Genomic DNA, 20,044 nt, shown 5'->3' with positions numbered 1-20,044 from the left:
TGCACCTTGCAGTTTTTAATAAATAATTGACATTAATGGTGGTTTGGTTCTCCAAAGCTGTGTCTGCACAAACAATGTTCACTTTAAACTTAATACACTTCATAACAGCACTGGAACATACAGAGCCAACATGGTCACAGACATTTCATCGCTGTTTCTTTTCTTCTTTCAATGAACATCTTTCTAAATCCATTTATATACCAAAACAATTTCCAAAAATAAAGTTTACAAAACTCCTCTCTTAGCCAGCTGTATAATCCAAGGAACTGAGGTTGTGGGAATGATCAATATGTGCAGGAGTGAGGAGGACAGGACTGAGGGAGACATAATGAACAAGTGTTTCTTAACTTCTGCATTGACTGTTTTTCCACTTAAATGGCAAAGATAGGATGCATACAACTTCAGTATCAATGAAACTGCATTGCTTTTAAAGGCCAATCCTGTCCGTGTATCATAAATGTCTCCGCGGCTCCGCCTCCCCACTCCAGACTTATGTTGTTTTCTTTATATTCTAGAGCTAATGAGGTCTATCAGATAAGAGAGAACAGTACTGTCGTGAGGAAAAAAGTGAGATGTATTGTCTTTTTATACACATACATAGATCTAAAAAAGAGTGAGGTAGATAAATGCTTGAAGGAAAAACTACATCCTATCCTCCAACCATGAAAGCAAAGGGAAAAAAAATAGAAAAATATTCTCCATGTAATACTTACTCGCAGGGCATGTGTACAGTGATGAACACGTATCACAAAAATAAATAATCATACTGGGAAAGCAACATGGGCAGGGACAACTAAATAATATGCATCTTAAATTTGAGGTGAACAATCCTTCAATATAAATTACCAGGTGGTCATCTCCATATCACAACTTCTCACTGACATAAATGTATGCATTGCTCAGTTACAGTATTCATTGTGTTTGAAATGTCTTATTATATTATTCATACATACGCTTAATGTGGGATTGGTCTTACTGAGCTTGTGCCTATAGTATTAACATTAATCTTAATTTAAAAAACAAAACAAAAAAAACAAGATAATTAATTTGGGGGGAGATCCTTTTCATTGACAGTTAATGGCAAACATGCTGTTACGAAGAAGGTGGGGTATACTCTTCCGTAACTGTATTACGCTGAATAGGGGTGGAGTCTCAAGTTAGTGAAAGCTCTAATTCTAGATCAGGGAATGATATATACTGTGCAGTACACAAACCCTGACAGAGGAAGCAAAGATGACTCTACAGTAAATACGACACTAAACCTCAACGCACTGCTGTGTTATCTCTGCTACAGAGGGGTTGATGCAAGACGGCTCACTGAAGATAAAACTGATGGGCAGCGTACAAACATCAATGAGAATGTGTGGAGAAAAGTCACGCTTAAACTTTGACCTGAGATTCAGCGGTGACTGGGTGGCGACACCTGAAGCAGCGCTAGAGGACAGCACTGACGAGGAGCAGAAAGTGTCTATTGAGAATCCCGACACTATTACCAACAGTAATCAATACAATCACTATACCGCTCTACAAAAGACAAAGATTTCAGTCTAGCAAAAGAAAATGTATGGTTAAAAAAAAAGGAACCAAATGAAAAGGCATTGGACAATATGTGGCAAAACATCATACCTTTAGGAACAAAGGGGAAACAATGTTTGTTTCATATGAATATTTGCAGAAATACAAGAATAAGAAAATGGACTGTAGTTGAAAACGGTCAAAGATTAAACCTGAAGGATTTTTCTTTATATATATAGATATATATTACAACCACAAGAGAAATAAAGAATAAAATAGCAGCTTCTTTCTGTACAGACAATTAGATGAACATCTTTAACAGTAAAAAAGTTATAAAAGTGACACAAAAAAATGATGTGTATGTAAATGCTCTGAGGTCTAACATACAACTGTAAGACCAATATAGAATGTCTGGATCTTAGAGAGACTAATGACTAGTCTAAAAAAAATACCTGCTGTATACAATGTTGCCTTGAGTGAACACTTTTACCTATACAAGGTCTACAAGGTTGAGTCTATAGAATATTAGTGTTTGTGACAGTTTGCTTCTTAAACCAATCAATTTTTCTTTCTTTCTCTCTCTTTTTTTTTTTTTTGCATTACATTATTAGCTTTTTTTGGCGCTACGTACTTTATGCTTCTTGTAACAGCACTTGGTGTGTATAATGTTGTGGTTTAACCTTCTAGGTGACTTGTGATACTGTAGGGTACAAACCTGGTCAAACTATGAATGAGAAGAGATGTGTTGGGAGAAAAAAATATTATTTCCATTGATAATTCAATAAGATACTGTTATACAAAAAATAAGAAAAAAAAAAAACATAAATATGCCAGTGTAAAAATGTGGAGTGTAAGAATGCGCGATTTTGTTGCTTCCGTGCTCTATCAAGAGCAAACAAGGGAAAGAGTAGAGAAGAAAACAAATATCTAATTTGGCAACAAATTTGGCAGAATTACTTTTGCCCCTCCCTTTTCAGTGAAACCACTGCCCCTTAGTGGCAGCCATTTTGACCCAGTGCTCCCAGTGGATGGATGGCAACCACCATCTTTGAGAGGGTGAGAGGAGCACAAGCTCTCCACTCCATGGACAGGTGCACGTGTGTGTCTGTTAAACCTACAGAGATACAAACGTATATGGAGAGACCAACCTCGAAGTGCTTTTTCCATTGGATTTGCTTCCAGATATGCTAATCGATTTCATAATAATGCCCGCCCGCACCCCACCCAACTGACAGTTATTCTTAAAGGCCTGCACATTTTTTTTTCCCTATTTGGAAATCTATAAAAAAGTAACAAAAAACGATATATATATAAAACAAGTTCAGCCATCAGTAGAGAACCAACTCCAGAACGGTCCTCATCCTCTTTCTCCACGTCTGACGCCACAGCAGGTCGTTTGTCACGTCGGGGCAATCGATGAGAGATCAAAAACACAATACAAAGATATTGGAGAGTCAGTCCACTGACAGACAGCAGAACAGAGACGGTTGCCCTCGTGTGTTTTCCAATTCCGGTTCTCTCCCGCTGAGTCAAATGTTTCCTGGTTGCCCAGGGAAGCACAGACGACTAGGCAGACATGTAAAAGGTGTGTTGAGGAGGAGTTCTCCTTAGAGAAAACAGGCTCCGTAGGGAAAAAACGAAGGAGGGGTCAAGGGGGTGGGGGGAGGTTGGGGGATCAGCAGGCCGAGGACTGGGGCAGAGGCATGGCACGCTCGTTCTTGCGACCCCCATTCATGTGTGCGTATGGCTGCGAGTCGTCGAAGGCAGGCCGCAGCCCGACCGTCGCCGCGGGGCCGTTGGTCCCTGCTGCTCCTGCCGCTCCCGTCGCTGGGTGCCTGTCCAGAGGCACGCCTGGTGGGCAGGGCGACGACGAGGCCGGGCACTGAGCCTGGGCAGAGGGGGCGCCGGGCCCCAACGAGGGCGCCGCCGGGGTCGTGGAGGCTCCAGCCTGGTTGGAAGGGGGCGTCTGTTGGGAGGGCGGTGTCTGCTGGGCTGGGCCGGAGGCCTGGCTGGATGTGGGGGCGCAGATGGGCGGTCGGCTGGAGGCGGCGGGGTCCAGGGGAACGTTCTCCATGTTCTCCACCTCCATGTCCAGCTCCTCTGTGTCCGGCGGCTTGTTCTCCTCGCTGTAGAAGAAGCTCATCTCTCTGAAGGGAGGATCCAGCTCCTCCTTGATGCTGTTGATGATCTCCAGGAAGGAAGGACGCATCTTGGGGTTGTACTGCCAGCACATCCGCATCAGCTCAAACCTGAGTGGACACACACACACACACACACAATACGGTCAACAATGAATCTCTTTTAAAAAATTCCTTTCAAAGGAACTTGGATGCAGTTGGTTCAATTGGCATGCCAATATTTGGTTTAGTTTAACGTTTACTCTTCGTTTCTAAAAATGGCAGATGGTTTTAATGGCTTGTTTTTCAGGGCCGACAGGTTTGTTTATGAAGCAGTTATCTGATGCTGTCGTCAGTACTCTCCTCTGGTCAACAGATGGCGGTCTACTCCACAATTATAGCAAAACCTCAAACCAGGAATGGGACAAACAACTGCGCCACCGCTCAAAGAGAAGGTCTAATTTGTAGTTAGTGTTATCTGTGACTACAACTATATAATGACATTACATTCTTTGTGAAATAACCCGAGAATAAACCAGCAGAGCTCGTAAACAAGGCAAAGAAACCCCCCCCCCCGCAAAAAAAAAAAATCAGTTACTGTACGCACTTAATGCTGTAAGTCAACTGCCATCAAAACAACAACAGCAGCAGCATCATCAGCGGCTGCGTCAATGAAAGGATAGTTTGGGACGCGGTGCATTCCGGTTCACCACACCTTTAATTATACACAAACAAGCTAAGAATACACCAGGAGTACTGAGGCTGCTGAAACCAAATACCTTCCAGCCTCGCTCTCTCCAAGGCAGGCAGCCCAGCTCCCCCTGATGGGGAACCAGGAGAGGGCTCAAGGGGCCGGGGCGCCATTTCACTACAGAAGGGGGACCGCTTGCGGTCATAAGACATGAGGCCGTGGAGGAGATTCTGAACTGCTGCGTTCTCCCAGTGCCTCTCTCTTTCACAACTTTCTCAACCCACACACCTACCTACCCACCCACCCACTCACTCACTCACTCAAATACCTCACACCTACCTACCTACCTACCCACCCACCCACTCACTCACTCAAATACCTCACACCTACCTACCTACCTACCTACCCACCCACCCACTCACTCACTCACTCACTCACTCACTCACCCACCCACTCACTCACCTACCTACCTACTCACTCACTCACACACCTACCTACCTACCTACCTACCTACCTACCTACCCACTCACTCACTCACTCACTCACTCACTCACCCACTCACCCACTCACCCACTCACCTACCTACCCACTCACCCACTCACCTACCTACCCACTCACACACCTACCTACCTACCTACCTACCCACTCACTCACTCACTCACTCACTCACTCACTCACCTACTCTCTCTCTCTCTCTCTCTCTCTCTCTCTCTCTCTCTTTTTCTCTCTGTATAGAGGAATGCAGGAAAGTATGTGTGAGGTTTGTATTTAGCATGTAGTGTAGAGTTGCTGGTGTAAATGGCTGAAGCCTAGCCCGCGGGCAAGAGGAACCTGTCGGCTTGGGAGGGGTGACGGTGGCACATTCCTGTCAGGTCAGCCGTCTAGCTGCTCCCAGGGGAGATCCATATATTTTGTCTGTGTCGCCACACGCACTGGCTGTGCAAGGACCACGGAACTCAAGACAGTGTTAGCATTTTTGTTATTAACCGCAATAAATATGAATCATACTTATTGCAACTGCAACCAGTAGGAAATCATAAAAATGTTAAGGATCCATCTGTCACACTCATTCCAGTTATTTTGGAAAGAGGGAAAATAAACGAGGTATACGTATTTGTTCCTTCCTATTCGCGTGTTCGGCAGGACAGCAGGACATCTTGATGTGAGCGGTGAAAATCTCTCTCTCCTCACAAAAATGGCAAGGATACAATTTTTTCAACATTTGACACGGCAACCCTCAGGAATTCTCCACTGGCTTGTTAAAAAGCAGCCTTTAGCACATGCTCAGTGTGTGAGGGGGTTCAGGCACACGAGTGTGCGCGCACACAAGCGCAATTGCAAGTTACAAACACCCCCCCCCCCCCCCCTTCACTGTATCCGGCAATCAGAGAAGCCACAGATTCTGGCGGCACAGCACCAAAACGTTTCCTTAAAAGGTGAGGTCAACTGTGACCAAAACACACAGCACATATCAAACACACTTCCCTCCAAAGACATAACCGTGTGGGAACAGCCTCATCTTATTGTCCCCGAGGATGAATATGACAGCCGCGGAGTTGCTTAAGAGGGGAGGCCGAATTTGTTTCGACACCCATGGCAGTTGGAAAGAGCAGAGGGGTTGTGGGTGTCAGCTCTGCTCCTCCCCTTGGCCTGGTCTCCTCCACTGTGGGAACGCCAGCCGTCCCTTCTGCCGGCCTCAGCTCTGTGGGCACAGCAGCAGGACTCTGGAGCTGCCAGCCAGGCGAGGAAAAACACTCACAGCATGTCGGGGCAGTTGTCCGGCTTGTCCAGGAGTCCTCCCTCCATGACGAAGCGCAGCACCTGCTCGTTGGACATGCCCTGGTAGGGCTGCTCGGCCAGGGTGGCGATCTCCCACAGCACCACTCCAAACGACCTGAGGGGACACACGAGAGAGGTTCACACACACACACACACACACACAAACAAATAGAAACAAGCTGGAAGTACAAGGGTCTCACACAAAAGCACCCCCCTCTCACTCAAGACTGCAAGAAAACAAATAGGCACTTACTCATGTACACACACACACAAACAGAACACACTCCAACCTAGCCTCAAGGGGCTAACACGCAAGCAATCCCAAAACATCTTGTATCTAATTAGCAAGAGCAGAGCACGGCAAAAACAAATAAAAAGTGCTTCGTTAAATGAGGGAGGGAGAGAGGAGGGTGGAAAGACACAGAGAGACAGAGAGAGAGAGAGAGAGAGAGAGAGAGAGAGAGAGAGAGAGAGAGAGAGAGAGAGAGAGAGAGAGAGAGAGAGAGAGAGAGAGAGAGAGAGAAAGAGAGAGAAAGAGAGAGAATGGTCACCCCCGCAGTCTGGTTAATGGTAGTGCATGAGTGTTTCTTTCCACGTTGCACTGGGTTTAATCTCAAGACTTCAAAGAAGCAGATATGGAGGGTGGGGGGGCGGGCAGTTGCCTCTCCTGGCAGAGTTGACCGGGCCGCTCTGTAATTTCACAACATCTGGACAACTACAAAAGAGCAGCCTCTCAGCCTGGGGACTCTCTCTCTCTCTTTCTTTCTTTCTCTTTCTCTTTCTCTCTCTCTTTCTTTCTCTTTCTCTCTCCCCCCCCTCTCTCTCCCCCCCCCTCTCTTCCTAATTCAAGAAACGGAATTAAGAGGTGTGTTTAACTGAGGCCCTTGGTCTTGAACATTTCACACACACACCACCCCTCCCCCCATCTTACCCTTTGAGAGCCAGACTGGCCTCTTATCGCTACATGGAACTACAAATTGACTCAAGATACGGAGCAGGGGAAAGGGAAGAGGAGGAATGCGGTGTGTGTATCGACTGCAGCTGTTACTGAAGTGGATGTCTACATCCTGGTGCAATCCTCAAAAAGAGAGGGGGAGCGAGAGACAGAGGGGAAAAGAGTGTGTGCATGCGTGTCGAAAAAAACAAAAACACGAGGGAAATATACAACTTCAATATTCACCAGGCTGGATTTAAACACACAGAAGCTGGGCCAGGACCTTTTTAGCCATTCTCTTTGAATATCCAAGCCAGAAATGTGGCCTCTAAGTAGGTAGAATTCACTGAGTTCAACTGGTCTTCCTAACTGTAGTCCTCTAGCATTGTGTGACTAAAGAGAATACTGTGATCTTCTGTTAAGGTATTTTGTTGCTAGGCAGAGATTATCTCTACTGTATGGGTAAATGGAAAAATAAGCTGCAGTTCTTCCTGAAGTAATAGATCCCCCAGAAGAAGTTATTGTGCGCATGTGTGTGTGTGCGTGGGAGGGGACAGTTACCAGACGTCTGAGTTGGTGGTGAAGACGCCATCTTTAAGGGACTCTGGGGACATCCAGCGTACTGGCAGCAGGCCCTTGCCTCCTTTGCGGTAGTAGTCTGTCTCATAGATGTCCCTCGTCATGCCAAAGTCTGCACACACACAGAGCAAGACGTTCAAACCATCCATATCTCCTTTATCTGAAACGCAGCTTACAGTGTTCATGCTTTCATTCTGCTTCGCTTCCTGGGCTCAGAGGAGGACACAACACGATATGACACGTCCGTTGTATTTCTTCCCCCCACCTCCTATTTTGACGGTGAAGTCCTCAGCCACCATGCAGTTCCTGGCCGCCAGGTCTCTGTGGACAAACTTGTTGGCGTTGAGGTAGGACATGCCGTCCGCTATCTCGCCCGCCATCTGAATCATCTTCTTCAGGGGGGGCAGGCACAGGGCGGACGAGGTTTGCTGCAAGGGGACACCAAGGAGGAGAGAGAGGGAGAGAGAGGGGGTGGGGGGAGAGAGAGAGAAGGGGAAAGAGTTTAGACCTGGAGGAGGTGAAAGTGACTCCAGGTACACAGGATGTGAGAAGTTCAGGTCCATGAACACATGAAGAGGGATGGGGGGAGGGGTCATGGGGATGGAGGGCTGTGTTTGGCAAGGGGGTAAGAGACCAAACAGGAGATATGCCAGTGGAGGGCAGGGCGTACCTCTTTGGATCTGAGGGAGCGCAGGTGGCTCTTCAGATCTCCCCGGGTCATCAGCTCCATGATCACCAGAGTGGGCTGGCCTTGCGACACCACGCCCAACAAGCGCACCTGCACCAATCACACAGCACAGGCATGGCATCTTTAATGGAGCTTCTCAAGGCTCTTGGGATTATTCTGCTTTGGATTCATTCCCAGGTCCCCGATTTAAGACAGTGCTCTCTCTCTACGTCCTCCGAGCTGCAGTGCGTGCCGGTGTCCTACCACGTGGTGGCAGTTGAACTCCTTCATGACTGACGCCTCGTTGAGGAACTCGATGCGCTCCCTCATGCTGGCCGACTCGTTGACCGTCTTGATGGCTACGCGAGTCTCCGGCTCGTCCTTGACCACACCCTTGGCCATGCCCTCGTACACCATGCCAAAGGAGCCTTGGCCCAGCTCCCTGTTCATGGTGATCTTGTCCCTGGCCACCTCCCACTCGTCTGGGACATACACTGTGAGGGGGGGGGGGGGTAGTCACACACTCAGTAGTTAGTAAGTAGTTGATTTATTGATAAATAAATAAGCATACAAAGAACACTTCGGCCTTGCAGTAAAAAACTGAATTGCCCCGAAATTTACAATCTTCACCGTATACAATACACTATAAATAGTATGTTAAAAACACATTAAATATTGTTGACATGGAGAGAATTCTACAATTCAAAGTACAATATTTGACACAGTTAAAAACAATATTATTGTTGATCCCTACTATCACCTTAATTATGAAGTATATTGACGGAGCTCGAAATTAACTTTTCTTTACTTGGTATCACTGGTGCTCCCAACGTATGTTAAGAGCACCGGCAAATACATTTGAGCACCCACAACTACAATATTGATGTTGTGGATTTATAGATGTATTTGATTTAAAAACAACAGCGGGGCTTTACACATCCTGCCGCTAGAGTCGAGCATTTGATATGTGACCAAAATGATCACAATTTGGTGACGCGTGCGCGCACACACCCACACATGTGCAGGTAGACAGTGTGGAGTTGACTTACTCTCTGCAGCGCTGAAGTACTCTGGGTTGACCGAGGCATAGAGCACTCCGTTCCCAAGTCTGTCACTGTTCCTGTGGAAACCAGAGCACAGAGCTGTAGGACACGAGGCGCACACGTTTAACAGCAAATTCTCGGAAATCGTTTTACAACAATTACTTTTTTTCCAGACAAGCTTAGGCCCATGAATATTCACCTCAGACTACCCCCCCCCCAAAAAAAAAAAACTGATTTCAAAACAACCCCCGAAGCCAGAATGATGTGGTTAAAAGATCATTACGGCAGCACCATTAAGCATCTCGAGTGAAAACATACACCTCTGCTCTTTCGCACCCCAGCTAAATATAAGTCGATCTTGCCCCTCATCCCCAGCTAATCCCCCACTCCCTAATTGCCCGACCGCATACTGAGATGTGGTGCTGTCATGAGTCTTGTCTTGCTAGGGTTTTACGATGGACGTGCACGCATATACACGTACCTTTTCTTGCTCACAACAAAGTAGGTGGTGATGAGCAAGCAGATGGCCAGGACCACCGCCAGGGGCACGAAGATCACAATGTAGAGGTAAGACTCGTACCCTGTTGGGATCAGAGCCACTTTATAGAGGAGCATTCGATTCAAGGGGCTAACTGATTTCCTGGTTTGTTTCATCGCATGGAAAAATACAATTTGATGATACAATTTGATCAGTTTGAGATCAGTCATATTTAGCAGACGTATACAGTCCAACAATACTATAAACAGTTGTGTCATTGTTTATCAAAGTATGTTTGTGTTGATGTACATGTGCATGTCTTACGTTCATGTTGGGTCACGTAGAAGGCCACTGGTTCGGTCCAGGAGCCGTTGCCTGACAGGGAGGTGGCACGCACGCGGGCAGAGTAGTTCCCTGGGCCCAGGTTACTGAGTCGTGCTCCTTTCTGCTCCCGGTACAGCTGGCGCGACACACAGTCATGCTTCTCCAGCTGCATGCCCGCAGAGACACACAGTAAGACCGACCATACGTTGCCTACTTTTACATGCATTACATTACATTTACATTTAGTCATTTGGCAGACGCTCTTATCCAGAGTGACTTACAGTAAGTACAGGGACATTCCCCATGAGGCAAGCAGGGTGAAGTGCATTGCCCAGGGACACAATATAATTTGTGCGCGGCCGGGAATCAAACCAGCAACCTTCTGATTGGTAGCCCGATTCCCTAACCGCTCAACCATCTGACCCACCCCTTACTGTGTTATGGGGGAGGAAAAACCTGCCTACGGCTCCACTGTAATGAAGAAGCCGATTAGGGTCACTTACATCAGTGGAGAGCTTGTACTTGATCTCATACATGAGGATGAGGCCGTTGGGTCGGAGTGGTTCAGGCCAGCGCAGGAACACTGAATCCTCCTGGCCTTCCCAGCTCACCGGTCCCGGGATGTCATCTGCCTTCTCTGGAACCACCACAGGACAATCCAACACCAGACGCATCAATCACATCGCTCACTCCGACGCCCTCTTTACAAACGGCTTGTAGAACACAGTTCACCCTGGAGTCTATGGGCCTCCATGCTAACAAACAGCCAGGGAGGTCCTTTCATTACATTTACATTTAGTCATTTAGCAGACGCTCATTTCCAGAGCGACTTACAATAAGTACAGGGACATTCCCTCAGAGGCAAGTAGGGTGAAATGCCTTGCCCAAAGACACAACGTCAATTTCACGGCCAGGAATCGAACCGGCAACCTTCTGATTAATAGCCCAATTCCCTAACCGCTAAGCCATCTGACCCATCTGACCCCCAACATTTAATTGTGTTTGTGAAGCCAGCTGAGCTCTACCTGCAGGCTTAGTCCTGGAGAAGACAAACTCTGCAGCGCTGCAGCCTTTGACCTGCTTGTTGCAGGCGTGGATGTCGATGCGGTACACGGTGAACGGCTGTAGCCCCGGGATCTGCAGCTCGCGCTCCTTCACCGCGCGCTCCTGGAAGTCGTACTCGCGCTCCGCCAGCTCGGCGTCCGTGGAGTTGGCATCCAGGGCCGTGACGTTGAACCTGGGGGTCGTGGCGACCCGGGAGAAGGTGGCGTTGGCAATGCTAAACAGATCTCGCCGGCGCCGGTCGGGGGGTCTGAAGGAACCGAGGAGAGGATTCAAAAGGAGAGAGACAGAGTCAAACAGTGTGATATTTTGTGGCAACCCCCCGCTAGGTTTGTAGAATCGTCGATGTCACAGTGAGAGTCAGAGATTTCAAGGAAAACACCTGGACAGCAGCTGTAGCAGCCAGAGCCAGGCACAAAGGCCTGTCTCTCTCATACAAGTCTGTTTTCAACTCAAACCTCCATGATGTGCCTGTCCTCACATGACACGGGTAGGCATTGTGCGGGGGAAGGGACCCCACCATCACACCCCTGTGAAGGAACATGGGCACTTGCTCTGCTGAGAAGCCGGAGGCCTTTATTTATCTCCTGATGGATGTGTGTGTGTTTGTGTGTGCCAAAGCAAGTAGAGACTCTGGACAGCAGGCCTGGCCTCAGATCAGCTGCCAGGGAACTCCAGTCCATCCTCCAACCCACCCCGCCCCCTTGATCCAGGGCCATGACATCTCCATTCACAGACCTCCAGAGAGCCTTAAATTAGAGCCTCGAGTCACTTTGCTCCCCTGCCTCCGAGGCTACGGTTAGTCACCCTAAAAACACTGTGTTTAGTTTCCACTTCAGCCGCTGCAAACAAACGTCTCGGATAAAGTTGCGGCGTGTACAGCTTTCGGCCTGTAGTTTGTACGAGTGGCGACAGGGAATCTGATGAAGAGGCATGCGCGTGCGTGTTGGAGATTTACATTTTAGTCATTTAGCAGACGCTCTTATCCAGAGCGACTTACAGTAAGTACAGGCAAGTAGGGTGAAGTGCCTTGCCCAAGGACACAACGTCATTTTGCACAGCCGGGAATCGAACCAACAACCTTCTGATTAATAGTCCGACTCCCTAACCACTGAGCCATCTGATCTTCAATCCCCGATATCTCTCTCTCATCCTACACCCACTGTCTCTCGCTCTCCTTCTCACTGGCCCAGCACCAGACCAACTCATACCCATTGATCTCTACAGTCCAGCTTGAGGGGATCTTCCCTTTCTTCCATTACTATTCCAGATGGGGCTCCTGTACATTTCCTGGCAGCTAGTCTTTCCAAACAGTGCGGACAAAGTGGTGTGTGTGTGTGTGTGTATGTCTTGATGGGAACCGGGTAGCAGCGGACTGGAAATGATTTCCTCTTCTTTCAATCTCTTCTGTTATTCCTCCCTCTCTCTAAATCAATTTTTTTCCCCCTCCATGGTTGTTGAGGACCTTGTGTGCCCCCACCCTCATAGATATGGACTCTTCAGTAGAGTTAGAGCTGTTGGCTGGGGGACAGAAACATTGCTATGAGACGCCTTTGACAGGTTTTTGGCTCGCCGGCGTTCCTCGACAGCCAGACGATGACAAAACAGCCCTGGAAAAAAGGAACAAGCCACCACAAGCCCCCCCCCCCCCCCCCCCCCCCCCCCCACCCCCTCCTGCCGGCAGAACAATAAAGGGATGAGGTGCACACGCACACACCATTTTCAGTTTCGGAGAAATATGGCCACGCTTGTCATTCCCTTAGCAGGAGTGGAAACCCAGTGGACGCGTCTGGGTTTCGGTGGACGCACTGGGAAGATCCGTTTCCACACAAACACCTGTTCCTTGAGCCACAGTCACTCTAGAGTTACCGAAATGTCCAAAATCACCTTACTATGCAACTGACCTAAAACAAACTTCCATCACACAGACAGACGCATACAGATTTCTCAAACGGAATTAAGTGCAAAGGATCTAGGAGGGTTCATTTGACTGTTAGTGTGAAAGAGTACATTCCGATGGCCGTAACGAGGGTGGGAGATAACCTGACACAGATGTCACTTCTTGTTTTGGCAGCAAATGGCCCTGTGTGCTACATCCATGACATCCCAGGCATTAAGATTTATGTTCATTCCCTTCAGACTAGGGAAGAAGGGGGGAAAAAAATCACCCAGTCTCAGGTCTTTACTGCCTGGGGTATAAGTCAAAGCTGGAATGTTATTGGGACCACTACAGAGTACATCGCAGCCTCTCCCTTATCTGTAAAGTCGATTTACGAGCAGAGAGCATTTCATACTGTACATTGAAGACTGGCGAGTACATGTGCAACTTCACCTGAGTGAGGCCTTTTGTCCAACCAGGTTCATTTCATGTACACCCCTGTGTATTCTGAAATTGGTAATACGACTAAAAAACGCAACTCCTTGGCCAAAACTAACAAAGGTGACCTGTATCAATATGAACAAAAGTTGTATCTTAAATCACAATTATTGGGGTCCAGACCCTTTGAAAAGCTTGATGAGGAGATAAAGAGGGACCGGATCGCGTGCTGACCTTCTACTGCACTGGGTTTAGTTCATGATGGTTTAGACTCTAAACTTCAGACTCCTAGATCATCGGTGGAAGTTCCAAACTCTTGGGACCAGCGATAACCACCTTCCCTTGTAGCAACAGAGCCAAAGTCTGGTCCCATGTCAGTTCCCATGATTCATTTGCGAAATACTCCAAGGCTCATGGGAGTTGCCCAACCCTTTATCTTTGAACCTCGCCGCCGCACCAGGAAGACGAAATAAGGATCATGAAAGAAAAACAATGTTCTATATTGCCTTTTAAACTCAACCTTCAGGGCGTTAGTAACAGGTGATAAACGACCGTTGAGACCACGCGTGGACATTCTTATCAGCATATATGACAGGACCTGGAAACGCCATGGTGTGTACGAATAGTGTAAGAACCAAAAGGACACCCTGATCTCTTTAAGGTGATCACCTTAAGTCAGGGCAGACAAAAAGAAAGTCAACAATACTCCCTCGAAGTTCTCAGCTGGCATTAACAATGCTCGAATGTCATCTACCTCGATGCAACGCAGACTATGATGATTCTTCATAACCATACCTCGGTGTGAAGATGGAGTTGTGTAGGAAGTTCTCGAAGACTTTGCGGTAGGAGGCGTCTGCGGCCTCTGCCTCCAGGTCTCCGACAGACTTGGGACAGGGGCAGCATGGGCCCTTCTCCCCCCCGGCCATGTCTGGGTTTGTAGACTTGATGTCCTCCTCTACCTCAGTCACTCCAGTGGCTGCTATCCTGATGGGGATCTTCAGCTCTGCAACAACACAGAGGGGGGGGGGGGGGCTCCACTGTCACTGAGGAATGCTTGAGGAGCCGTATATTCTCTTTGCGTACCACCGCTGCCTGCCACACCGTACACGGGTGGCGGTCTTACCTTTGGAGCAGTAGTTGTGCTGGTAGAGCTCCCTATCTTCCGCCTGTTGCTGCCAGCGTACCAGGTAGTAGGTGTGGTTGCCGTTAGGGGAGATGGGAGGAGACCAGCGCACTACCAGGTGGGTGGAGGAGTTGGAGTAGGCACGCACGTCCAGGGGCAGGGAAGGGGCTGCCAGGAAGCAAACAGAAAGGGGATACTTCACAAAACATCGAGTCAGGCTTCACTTTCCGACGCAATTTAGCAGGGCAGTGACATGCCCGTTTTCTGTGCACGTAGCATCGGCGACTGATGACGTTGGTATATCTATTGGCACGTGAGCGGTGAGGAGGTGTGGCCTACCTGAGGGGTTGGTGCGGATGTAGACCACCTCGCTCTTGGCCCCCAGGATGTGCTTGTCCTCCACCACCAGCGTGATGGCCTTGACAAAGACGGCGTACTGGGTCCACGGCTTGAGGGGCGACAGGAGGACCCCGGGGTCAGAATCCTTATCCGGGGGCAGGTCCACGTCCACCATGTTCCAGCTGTTGGAGCCACAGCCGTCCTGGCCGTCAAACTCGGTGATATTCTGGAACGGACTAAAATCGAGGCACACGGACGTAAGAATGATGATTTTGAATTCAGGCAAAAATGACAACGTAGATCTAGTTGATCGCAACGGGGTCAAGTGTTGGAACATCAGAGAGGGTTCGAGAAGGACTCACGCCTCCTTGTAGTAGACTATGAAGCTGATGAGATCTCTGTAGTCCGGAGGCCTGTAGCGAACCCATGTTAGCTTGATTCTGTTACTCATGGTGCTGTTGGACTTGAACTTCAGGATTTGACTTTCACCTGGGAAACATCAACACGCACACTTAGTTTCTCTTTCTAGTCGTTAAACAAAAAGTAGCTCATCTTCACCAACTGACATTAGTACAGTTCAGTAGGCGTGAACTCCATGACATTGGGGCTGTGTATAGTGTTGTTCATGCAGTGAACCTTGTAGTGTTATATGGTCATTTATAGAATTGGCTCTCACAGCTGGCTCGGTCTCCGTTGTTGCGGATATCTGACTCGACGTATTTCTCGGTGACGCCTGTCTTCTGCCACATCTTGCGGATCTCGGAAAGGCAAAGTTTGGGGTTGAAACGGAAGAAGAGTTTGCCTCTGTGGATGGTCAAGTTGTGCTGTCCCCAGTCCCACGTGTGCTGCAGGTTCTGGTTGTCCAGCGCAGTGAAGGCGTACCTTGAGGAAGACGGACAAGGGAAGTAAATTTAGGGGATGCAAACCCTGAAGTGCAGATAAAGGACAAGGGACACCACACTGTTCATCAGGGCATTTCGTGTCATGAACTTGTTAACTCTTTGTTGTGTTCTAATAATCAAGAAAAGCTTTCTTCCTGGTCTCCTCCTACCCAGTAATTTCCTGTTTCCTGTTAGAGCTATCACATGGGTGAGGAGAAGAGATGAATGGCTTTTATGGGATGTTATGACCCAACCCATTTACATGAACTTACCAGAGGTTGTGGTCGATCCTCAGATACAAAAATAAATAAAATAGTCCAGAGACCCCAAATAAATGATAAAATTAAAACAGTTAACATTTGTTTTGAGTTCATCCTTACTGCCTGTATCTTAAGTAACCCCTTTGTAAGATGGTGGCATTCCAGCAGAGCGGGCGGGGGTTGAGGAAATGGAGAGATTTAACAAGGCCAGACTGGGAGATTGGGATGGGGGGGTGGGGTGTTTATGACTTTAACCAATTTGGTTCCAGAAATGCCAGGAATGTGGGCCTTGGGACAGTAAAATTCCTGAAAGTGTAACCTCACTCAAAGACGGGCGGGGAGGAAGGAGGAGATGCCTTCTTGTGAATGCCACCTCTGAGAACGTTCCAGTCGCCTTGTGCGGTGGATGCCGAGTGGCCGTGAGAAAGGACAGGCTAATCAGCAAAGTTATAGTAACACAAAGCACCTTGCTTTGCAATCACCACGACTACATACCGCAAGTAAAAGAAAAATTATATCAATATTGTCTGAGTACACATAACCACCTTTTAATCTCTGTGATCGACCTTTAGTTAAACAAAAATGGTTTCATTACACGTCTATCAAACGAAATGCTTTTGATGTCCAATAACATTGAATATTACGCCACGGTTTCAGACTAGCAACAGTGACTTGACAAAGCCCAGTAACTGTATGTGAAGTCATGTGGTCAGGTTTCCCAGCGTTACCGTCTATCCTCAGTCCAGCCCTGAGTCCAACCGTGAGAATGCCTTCTCTGTGAGGATGATACCCGCGCACATTCCTCGATGACCGCCGTTGAATTACACCCCCCCCCCCAACCCTCACCCGGTTGCCGTGGCAACGTTCATGGCCACAGACAACATAAAAGGAGGGCTCGGAGGAGTAGGAAATTCCTCAGAAAAAAAACACTGCCGTCTGCCTTTTCTCTTCTGAAGGAGACGAGGTGAGAGCATCTACTGGTGGAGGGGGCAGTACTACAGTTCAATGTACTTAAATTCCTCTGTACTGGAGCAGGCATATGTCTACATTTGTGCTTCTGATATTGTTTTATGATCATTATTAAGCATTTTGATAAGACTGATGGCCATGAATAGTCAAATATTGAAAGGAGGAACTCAAACAGTAAAACCTTTGCTGTCACACTTAACTGTCACCATTCAATAAGGAAGGAAATGCACAAAATATATCTTTAAAAAAAAAAGATGCATCTTGGAGAGAAAAAACGTATTTTGTATGCCTTCTCAGGGGTATGACAAGTACCTGAAAAAAAAATTTAACTCGACTGACCACAACGCATTCTTGCATAGGTTCAGGGAACAAAGGGTGGGAATGTGTGCATCTGTGTGTCACAGCGTACCCTTCGGACAGCTCCTCTCCTCGGATGTGCTGCAGGCTCTTGAGGAAGGAGAGGGACACCAGGGTGTGAGAGTGTCTGATCCTCACGTAGCCTGTCACCGTCTGGATCAGCCCCATGAAGCTCTCCAGCTCCTTGGCTAGGTTCTCTACAGGGACACACACACGTCACAGCCCCGGTCAGAGATCCTCCACGACCACTCCTATTACTAGCAACGCACAGACACAGGGGCCTGTTAAAACCTGTTAAGGAGTGAGTTCTAAATATTACCGACGCTTGCACCAGAGTGAGTTATTTTTTCAAAACGGAAGCTAGCTAGCTTTAGTTAGCTTCCGTTACCTAGCAACCTAGCATAATACTCATAGCTATGCTACTACCTGCTAGTGTTATTTGTTAACCTCCTAATTGTAAATTTTGAAGCGTTTGTCATATCGTTTTTGTCTATCTGAAAATAGTCGGTTGGAATGTTCAGAATCACACGTGTGACGGTTCTCTGTGGGGCCCGCTTTCGAACAATCACATATGTGTGACGCTACTATTTAACAGGTTAAGACTAGACTGAGGAGGGTGAGTTGGATGCTGATCTGAGGGTTTCGAAGTGTACTCCACAGCAGGCAGTGTGCCGTGTACTCACGTCCTCTGCGGATGTTGATGTGCAGGTTGCCCTTGATGACCGTGCAGCCCTTGAGCGACTGGGCGGCATCCACGGAGTCGATGACCTTCTCGTCGCAGATCTTGTCACACAGGCCGTTGCAGGCTGAACAGAACATACTGGGGGACAGAGCAGGGGAGGAAGAGAGGGAAACAGTCCACAACAATCAAAAGGGCATAGTTAGAACTCCCAAGGTGATTTAGATATCTTGTATGCAGACTGTTAGCATTCCTATGGGACTTCAAGGCTTAGGCAGTGACAGTAATAGCCCTAATGTGCCTAAATTGAAGGCAGATGAAAACCACGCTACAGTGCCTTCTGCAAGCATTCAGTATTGATTTAACTTAATTTGAAAAGGATAAAAAGATACAATATCAATTTTTTTCATACTATTTTTCATTTATTTTAAATAAATAAAACGTTTAATGAACGTATACTTAATAAAAGTATTTAATGTTTTTATTTAAAGCTGTAAAACATCTAACTGAAAAAAAAAATCTACAAATCACTTCCAGAACGCACCGTTACCAGCCCCGGTCTAAAACAAAGCCCTGTCTCACCTGTCGGGGGAGTCTTCGTTGCGGGTGTAGCCAGAGGGGCAGTCGGGCATGCACTCTCCCTCGTGGATGACGAAGCGGTCAAAGTCGGGCACGTGCACGCGGGAGCACAGGTCCATGGTGATGCAGCGCCAGCCTTCGAACTTGTAGGTGCCGGCGGGGCAGTCTGGCACGCAGCGCTCCTCGTGGAAGTAGTGGAGGCAGGCGGCGCAGGAAGTGTCACTGTTGGGCGCCGTGCAGCTGCCCAGGCACTGAGCGTGGCAGCATTCCCCCTCCGCCGTGCACGCACGCCGCTCACAGCTGTCCGGGCAAACTGGGCGAGGAAGAAAAAAAAAAAAAAACGGAGGAAAGGCAAAAGACAGAGGGGTTACAGGTAGTCAGGGATTTCGCGTGGAGAAAGCTAACTTTCAGACCCCCTTCAGACCCCTTTGTGACATGTAGCTTCAAGGCCCACCCACGACACAACAGATACAGTCACACCCAGACATAACGAACAGTACAGGCTGTCACTCGCTTTCCCAGGTGAACAGAGAAAGGAGAAGAGGTTCTACAGCCCAGTTTCCCGACACAGAACCACACAGGCTCCGGCGGCAGCAGCAGCAGCAGCAGCAGCAGCCCTAAACTGCAGATCTGGCTTTGCGACAGAAAAATATTATCACAGTCCAGCAACTGAGCAGGGATCTCGAAAGCGGGGAGAGTGATATCACTGTGTCTGGCCAACGAATGGATTTCTAACATACCAGAGCAGGGAGGATGCCAATCAATTCATGCTTTGCTTGCTGGGATTATGTGGTTGCCAGACAACCGCGTAACAAGAACATGTCTGGGCTGGGTCATGTGATGTACAGTCCAGGATCGAAAAAGTCTGCCACTCGCACATGCTCCATGAAGCCAGTCATCCATCCGCTCGCAGCCAATAGAATAGAGGGAAAAGGCTCATCGGCCAGCCAATAGTCAAGAGATCGATGTCGGTCAACATGACGGCTGTCCAGCGGTGTTTTGCAGCGCGCGTGCTGCACGTCCCCGATGCGTTTGCAGCCGCGTGTGTGTGTGTGTGTGTCCGGTGGCGTACATGTATGAAGCTGCGGAGCGGTGGAGTGGAGTGCAGTCACGCAGCCCTGCCTCCAGAGCCCTCGCTGGTCGGTCCACTGTGCAAATCTCTGCGACACAGACACGCAAGGCCTGCTCTCTGCAGAGTTACCCCCCCCCAAACATGCTCATCAACACACACACGCACACACATAAACGCATGCAGACACACACACACACAGCTCTCTCTCTCTCTGCCCCCTCCTGTAGGATGCCCCCCCCCCCCCCCGCCCCCCACCAAGCTATGAGAATGTGCGTATGA

General features: G+C 48.2%; 1 protein-coding gene across 1 annotated transcript in view; it reads right to left on the bottom strand.

Moving 5' to 3' along the window:
* LOC146246663 (insulin-like growth factor 1 receptor) overlaps positions 1-20,044 on the bottom strand; it is a 55,079-nt gene continuing 35,035 nt past the window's right edge. The window contains exons 3-21 of the mRNA XM_084681914.1: positions 18,697-19,006; positions 18,119-18,255; positions 17,488-17,632; positions 15,645-15,850; positions 15,331-15,457; positions 14,969-15,204; positions 14,630-14,797; positions 14,302-14,509; positions 11,153-11,439; positions 10,631-10,764; positions 10,128-10,293; positions 9,807-9,906; positions 9,332-9,402; positions 8,547-8,776; positions 8,286-8,393; positions 7,881-8,043; positions 7,598-7,727; positions 6,083-6,217; positions 1-3,764 (exon numbers count right to left, since the gene is read on the bottom strand). Of these exons, the coding sequence (XP_084538040.1) occupies positions 3,191-3,764; positions 6,083-6,217; positions 7,598-7,727; positions 7,881-8,043; positions 8,286-8,393; positions 8,547-8,776; positions 9,332-9,402; positions 9,807-9,906; positions 10,128-10,293; positions 10,631-10,764; positions 11,153-11,439; positions 14,302-14,509; positions 14,630-14,797; positions 14,969-15,204; positions 15,331-15,457; positions 15,645-15,850; positions 17,488-17,632; positions 18,119-18,255; positions 18,697-19,006 (3,635 nt within the window). The 3' untranslated portion in view covers positions 1-3,190. The remainder of the gene's footprint in view (positions 3,765-6,082; positions 6,218-7,597; positions 7,728-7,880; positions 8,044-8,285; positions 8,394-8,546; positions 8,777-9,331; positions 9,403-9,806; positions 9,907-10,127; positions 10,294-10,630; positions 10,765-11,152; positions 11,440-14,301; positions 14,510-14,629; positions 14,798-14,968; positions 15,205-15,330; positions 15,458-15,644; positions 15,851-17,487; positions 17,633-18,118; positions 18,256-18,696; positions 19,007-20,044) is intronic.

Source organism: Hypomesus nipponensis, chromosome 19, assembly GCF_054491055.1.
Source record: "Hypomesus nipponensis isolate SF chromosome 19, ASM5449105v1, whole genome shotgun sequence".
Classification (NCBI taxonomy): Eukaryota; Metazoa; Chordata; class Actinopteri; order Osmeriformes; family Osmeridae; genus Hypomesus; species Hypomesus nipponensis.
The sequence above is the reverse complement of the archived record's forward strand: the minus strand, read 5'-3'. Positions and strand labels throughout refer to the sequence as shown.